The 7,218-nt window shown below is 35.8% G+C and overlaps 1 protein-coding gene across 1 annotated transcript; it reads right to left on the bottom strand.

Annotated features, from left to right (window-relative positions):
• Positions 1 to 938: 938 nt before the first annotated feature.
• LOC132067566 (uncharacterized) lies at positions 939 to 6,677 on the bottom strand. The gene is made up of 9 exons (XM_059460834.1): positions 6,269 to 6,677; positions 5,291 to 5,472; positions 4,440 to 4,618; positions 3,743 to 4,027; positions 3,599 to 3,657; positions 3,474 to 3,510; positions 3,316 to 3,387; positions 2,213 to 2,537; positions 939 to 1,667 (listed from the first exon to the last, which is right to left on the bottom strand). The coding sequence occupies exons 1-9, from the start codon at positions 6,381 to 6,383 to the stop codon at positions 1,233 to 1,235; spliced, it is 1,689 nt and encodes a 562-aa protein (XP_059316817.1). The 5' UTR covers positions 6,384 to 6,677; the 3' UTR covers positions 939 to 1,232.
• Positions 6,678 to 7,218: the final 541 nt, after the last annotated feature.

The following is a 7,218-nucleotide window of genomic DNA, read 5'->3' as shown; positions in this document are numbered from 1 at the left end:
TTAGTTCTGATTTTGGCGTGGGTTGTTGGAACAGTTTCCTGTATGGATATGATTATTGATAGAGTTAAATTGTAGATTAGTGACTCTACTTGGGGTCGGGACTTGGATTTGTGATTATCGGGAGATAGTATTGAGACTCGACAGACTTGTGGTTTAGAAGCTTCATCTTAGGCTGTGATGCAGTTACGAGATATTCGGTGACCTTGATTTGAGAATTATGTGTCTATCTGCTTATCTTGTTGATTTTATACTTATATGCGTGAACTAATCTTAGTCGGCCTATGATGCTTACTCAGTACATGTTGTTTGTACTGATGTTACTCTTAATGCACTCTTCTTTTGAATGCAGAGTTTGTTACTAGTTCCAGTTCCTGTCGTCGAGAGTGATCCGAGTCTACTTGATCGAGATTCCAGGGTGAGCTTTGGTAGATCCGCAACCCGAAAACTCTTCCTGTATTTATCTGTCTACTTTGTATTCTTGAGACAGTATTTGTATTTTGAGATTTTGTTTCTTATCAGACTTAACATCTTCTTGGTAGTAGCTCTTGTACTAGTCCAAACCAGATTTTGGGGTTATAATATTTTCCGCACTTGTTATTTATAAAACTTGAATCTGTTAGTTTAAACCACTACTTATTTCCGCATAATTCTTATGAATGATTAAAATGTTTTGGGAATGGTTCGCCTACCTGGAGGGACAGTATAGATGTCATTACGATTTTTACGAATTGGGTCGTGACAAAAACCCTGCTCTATCTAAAATCTGCTAACCATATACCCTAATCCTCGACCTCCATGCCTTCAGAGTATTTTGGTTACAAAATAATTTGACTCTAATGTTACAAAAGCTAAAGTTCAGTGACTTTAGCTTTATCAGGGTAGCGTCTAATTATTTTAATGTGACAAAAAATAATTTTATAACTCTGTTATTAAATGGATAAAGTTCTGTAACCATACGTGAAATTAACTCTTTCCACTTAACTACCAGTTTTTCATTTTACAAAAACAATGGAAGTTCACAACCTTGACATGAAATATGCCAAAACTTAACCTTTTGAATACCCTGTTCTATACACATATACTAGTACTAGACATAAAAATAATGGCTACCAATCCCCCGCTCAAAATTGGTGCTTTGCCTCGCACATTGAGCAAAGGCTTATAAAGAGATCAAAATAAATCTCATTCCACAAAAATTCTACATTTTCTATGCTGAAACTCTAGTATTATATCTACACTCCAGCTTTTGGAGTTGTTCCTCTTGATGACAAATCAATATTACTATTGCTGCAGCTAACATTCTTTCCGTTGCAGCTGCTTTTTATGCGAGAAGTGAGCTTCGCAAACACTTCCTCCCTTTGGGGGCGGTTTGCATATACTAACCACAACGCGAGACTTAGCATGACTCCCACCGAGATAACGGCTAACCCTGCGTTAACGACACGGAGATGGTGTTCCAACGGAGGGCAGTGATTGACCGTGATGTTCCTAAACGTATCACGAACGAAGTTGCAGTTCTGGAGATTAAGCAGTGGCGGCGCATAATGTTCGAGAGCGTAGCTAATGTTGACCGTCGCCACCAGCTGTTCGTACATGTCGGGTGTGAGCCTCCCGACACTCGTGCACATTCCATCTGCAGATACACTGCAAGTATAATTCTGCCAAACCTGGAAATTATGGAAAGAATTGCATTACAAAATATTGAATACCCAAAGATTTGGCAGAGGAACAGCAAAAACTACTGGCCTGTATAACAGCTAATTTTAAATTTAGCCTCGACTTAACAGTTCAGAGGCAGAGCCAGGATTTCTACTTATGGGTTTTGGCACAATTATTTTTACTTACTGGGTTCTCAATAGATTATTTCTACATATTAAATGAATTTTTAACACAAATACACGGTTTGAGCAAAAGTGATTTTGGCAGAACCCGTAACTGCCACTATAGATTCACCCCTGCTTAAAACCATACATCTGTGAACGGGTAACTGTAGCATCATTATCCAGAAAGAAATATCTACGGCGTTTAAAGGGCAGATATCTTGAACATATCTGTTCGTTATCAATTTTTTTAAACTGACAATGACTCAAATATTTTTAACATATAGAACCAGTAGTAAAGTTCCAACTAAAAGTGAAACAACTGCAGTAGGCCTCCCCTCTTATATAGTTTTCTTAGCAAGGGTGACGTGAAGAGAAACATTAACACTTACCATTGAAGAATTTGCCATAGACACTTGATCAGCCGGGCATGGCAGATCTTGCAATTGGGAGTCGTATGGATAGCAGAGATGTGGCATAACAGGTCCTGACTGATTATAGTAGTTTGAATTGAGATGATTAGATGGATTGGAATTTGCATACGTATCGATAAATCCATTGACAATATTTACGAGATCAACGGTAACTTGTTTGCTCTTGTACAGTGTCTGGTTTGTAGTTCTCGGGTCAACACAGGGAAGGATATTGCTAAGAGCACTTTCAGCAGGAGGATTGTCCACCCACTCTCCCATTGCCACACAAGTGTCTGAAATTGCACTGGAACCGGAAAAAAAATAAAAAATTATCAGCGACTCCTTCGAATCTTGGAACTATTCTTATTATGCCTTTTTCATACTTATCAAATCTATAAATGAAACAGATTGACTGATTAAGAGAGTTAAGCATGTTGGGATAACGGTGTTGTCTGAGATAACTTGTGAACATCTCGACTACTACATGGGGTCAGCAGAGATACCAAGTACTCTGCCCACCAGGTCTTAGCAAATGGAAAGATGTCACCAACAAAAAACTATTTTTCACTTATTTAAATTATAAATAAAATTTATTTGGTGTCTATGTACACTCTACCCTCCCCAATCCCCACTTGTGGGATTACATTGGGTATGTTGTTGTTGTTGTAAATAAAATTTATCTGGTCTATAGTTAAATCCCCAATATACACTACAAAGAGAAAAAAATATCATAATATTCAAAAGGTAAAAAACAAAAAGGGTTGTGTAAAATAGGTATTTGGCTGGTTGAGTGACCTTCTGAGTGCTATAGGCATAGTTGAGTGACTTTTCTGTTACAAACAAAAGAAACATGACTTTACTAGATAATTTCAGATAGATGAGTGACCATTTGAGTAATAAACTCCCTTTCCACTTCATTGACTGATAGGTCACACCCTTGGTGTTGAATAAAGAAAGCATTTTGCAACACCAGGAACACGGACAAGGATAGACAGTTCTAAACTTCTCATGCAGACTAAAACATGACAAATACCAGCTTCTGTACTAAATGAATACACTCAATTTTAGACATTGTTTCTTACCTGTTAATGATGACAAAAACTCCATAGAGAATGAATGTAAAGGCCACCAGCAACCATCCGCTAATGATAAATCTGCATTGTAGCATCGTATTGTGAGATGACGAGGGTATTGAGAAAACAGAAGGACAAGCTATTATTGTTTGAGTAGAGAAGCTTACACGTGAATTGTGTGTTGATGGCCAAGGATAGAGAGGCCTGCAAGAAACGTGATTTCAGTCTCAAAATTAATTTTTAAGCCGTGGAAGTTTGAGACTAAAAGTAGCTCGGTGTAGTAAATGCGTACAAAGACCCAGAATAGAGATGAGGAGCACTATGACGGCAACAGTGATCAAAGCTGACCGCCTGCAAAGTGCCATTTGCACATTAAAATCAGACGTTGAAGCAAAAGCAAAGACTTGAATAATAGCAAATTAAATTCGAGGCATACACGGCATTGAAGACCCTTCTTATCTTTCCTGAGTTGTCGTTTGTTTTCTCCTCAAGTTTATCTGCTGCAGAATTTAGATCACCATTTAGGTGATCAATATCATCTTTTACATCTGAAGGGAGGAAAATCTGGGCCACATTTACATTTTGTGCGAGTAACAAGTATTGTGTTACATTTCTCAATGTCTGCACAGTATAATCTGACTGGTTTACAACGTATTTTAGAGTGTCCAATGCTTCACCATGAAAATCATCTTGTCCAACAGAAAGAAGAATGCATCCTATCCTGTCAGTTAAATAAGAAACATGAATCAACAACTTTTGTAATGAGCACACTTTTATGTCCTTTGCTATTGTGCAATCCAAGGCAAAAAAAAATCACTTTATCGAACAAGGTAAAATCCTACTGATTAGACAACCTATATTTTTCATAGTTAACAAGTCATGTGTAAGTCATGTGCTTAGAGCCATACATTGGTAATATTGCAGAGGATATATCCTAACTTAAGATTTAGAGTTGATAAAGCTACAAGGAATAAGATAGCATTAAAAAAAAAAAAAAAATTAATCAGTCAAGCAATTGATGTCTTCCATCCATTTAATCAATAAAACAAAAACATTAAGGACAGGCTTGGGACAGTTCAAATGAGAGAATATACATAAAACACCAAGAAGCAAGTCAAGTGTTAGATTATTACACTGCTGCACATGTCAAGATGATAAGCACGATGAGGCAAATTCTCTCTGGAAAATGTCGTTCTCCGCCTCTAATATTGATTTTCCATCCGCAGCAATAATGCACTACAAGAGCCAATCCGAAAGAAATGAACCACAGCAGAGCGAGAATGACACCAGTAACGCCTGTAAAACCAACAGACTGTGGAACCAAAGTCAAAATCCTCATGTCCCAATAAAACAATTAAATCAAGCTCATCTGAAGATTTATAATAGATGTATAGAGTCGTCTAAACCAAAATGTTGTTAAAGGCAATACGTAAAAAGATCATCTCTCAGACCACATTACACTCATAAATTGGCTAAAGTAGGAAGTGGAAGCTCATAATCTCATTAGTCTTGATATATACTCATGCAGTCTCCCAATGCCCCAATTACTAGAAGAGCAGCCACTTTAAATCAATCAAACAATCCACTGCACTTCAATCTCAAATTAGTTGAGGTTCTAATTCACTCCACTTAAGACTAATCATACTAGAAGAGTAAACAAGTTATTAGACCTAGCTATGCTATTATGCAGATTTTGCAACATAATCACTGCATGCTAAATGCAAGGTATCTGATGAGAATACCTCAAATACTAGAAAATGAAGCCTAATAGAAAATCAACAAATGCAAATTCATCCTGTGTTCAAATATACTCATCATTCAGATGTTTAAAATCTACAGTTCAACTTTATAAGTAACCAATCTAACTTTCACCAGGCATCAGAGAGCCTAAACTACAGCAAAATCGTCAATCAAGCAAATCCATAGCTATACATTTCCTAAAATCAATTACAAAAGATGGCCAAAAAAGGAGGATAGTGCTTACAGCCCAGTAGTGTTTATTGGCAATATCCCATCCACCTCTGTATTTGTGGAAACCAGAAAGAAAATCTGGCCTCCTCGTTCGGTTTCCCGCCAGCACAAGCGTGCTCGCATGCCCACCTGGCGCTAGTGCCATATCTGCTGAGTGCAATACTCCATCCTTCCATGATTCCAAATTTCCTTCCCCTGCAATTTTGCACACAATTAAAACTAACAAAAAAGGAGAACCAAACTGAAAAATGAAAATTTCTCATCATCTAACAGAGCCTTAATTTAAAACTTAACCATCATCTGAACGCATTGAAAAGAAGATAGTAATAGGTTTGAAGTCATTACAGATCACCAAAATGCCTTATACAGTCAGACCTCTCTATGACAGTTTATCCTCTATAACAACACTTCGCTATAATGGCGAAGGTTTTTTTTTTTTTTTTTTTGGAACCGGTTTTCATGTTATGGTACATTACATGTTCTCTATAACAACATTTTGCTATAGCAACCAAAAAATATCTTGACAAATGACGCAGTTATAAAGAGGGTTGCCTGTATATACAATTTAAATGTACAACTGATCATTCTTGCTTAAAAAACCCAAATAAAACAATTTTGAAGCAGAAATCACACAATAAGAACATAATCACTCTAAGACCAATTAAGAAAACATAGTTTTATAAAGAATGGGCATTAAAGTACTAATACCAAAACTTCATAACAACCAAGAAAGATCAAATCATGTAATTCAAATCAAATTGTCCTTAAAATAACTAGAAAATGACATCTGAATTGCAAAAACAGCACATAAAAACAAATCTCAGATTCCTAGTATTCAGGAATTGGGTTACAACATAAATTTTAATACCAAGAACCCATTTTTTTTTTCTTTTTAGCATATATAACTCTAATAGAAAAACCCCATATCAAGAATTCACCTTTTTTCATAACACGGATAACCAAGAAAGTTCAAAATGATCAAATGACTTACCTAAAATGGACTTAAAAGAATCTCTTGATAAAGAATCAGCCTTTATTGAGCTGAAACAAATGGAAAAAACAACAATGAGAGTAGCAGTAAAGAATGAATAACCCTTCATCTTCATCTGCAACTACTCTCCAAAATCTCACTGAAACAATAACAACACAACAGTATCATGTGATATCAGTGAAAAACAAGACACCCCATTTCAATCTTTTGTTGTTTTTGTCAATACAAAACTAAAAGAATCTCTCTATATCTCACTGTATATGGTACAACAACAATACTGTATCATGTGCTTTCAGAGAAAAACAAGAAACCCCACTTTAGTTTTTTGTTGAAAAAAAAAAAAAAAAAAAAAAAACTAAGAGAAGCTAGTAAGATACAAAGATCTCAAATGTGTACATTTATAGAAAAAGGAGAGAGAAAAAAGTTTGTCACATGGTGAGGTGAAAAAGGCGGGTGTGTGTGTGTGTGAATGAATGAATGAATGAATAAAGCAAAAAAATAATTAGGAGGAGAAAATGTACAGCTGAATCTTAGAGATCACAAACATCTGGTTATATTTTGGACTTTTGTCCTTTTTTGACATTTTTTATTTTTGGTTAATTAATAAGTGTGATCTATTTAATTTCTTTTTAAGTTTGAAAAAATATTGTTGATAAAGATTAGTGCTGGATTTTACAGAGTTTCAGTCAAAAGTGAACTAACTATAAACTCCATTTCACTTGGACAATATTACCCCTCTAAAGCAAAATAAATCTGATTATGAAACATATGTTTTAGTTGTGCGGGACTGGAAGATAATAATTAAATATCATATGGTGATGAATTTTGTATAAAACGCTATAAGCATGATATTAACTATGTCAATTTTAATACCTGAGCCCTTCAGAACTAGCAACTAGACGACCCCTAAGTGGTCATGCTCCCCCTTCATCATAAGGTGTACGCACTTT

This window comes from Lycium ferocissimum, chromosome 8 (genome assembly GCF_029784015.1).
Source record: "Lycium ferocissimum isolate CSIRO_LF1 chromosome 8, AGI_CSIRO_Lferr_CH_V1, whole genome shotgun sequence".
NCBI classification, from domain to species: domain Eukaryota; kingdom Viridiplantae; phylum Streptophyta; class Magnoliopsida; order Solanales; family Solanaceae; genus Lycium; species Lycium ferocissimum.
This window is presented reverse-complemented; position numbering and strand designations above follow the sequence as displayed.

Bases quoted from the DNA above. Each gene is read 5' to 3' on its own strand.
- LOC132067566 (XM_059460834.1), bottom strand. From the start codon at position 6,383: ATGAAGATGAAGGGTTATTCATTCTTTACTGCTACTCTCATTGTTGTT. The intron at 3,511-3,598 runs GTACGCATTTAC...CGTTTCTTGCAG, and splicing joins CATCTCTATTCTGGGTCTTT to GCCTCTCTATCCTTGGCCAT. The intron at 1,668-2,212 runs GTAAGTGTTAAT...CATAATTTCCAG, and splicing joins CTATGGCAAATTCTTCAATG to GTTTGGCAGAATTATACTTG.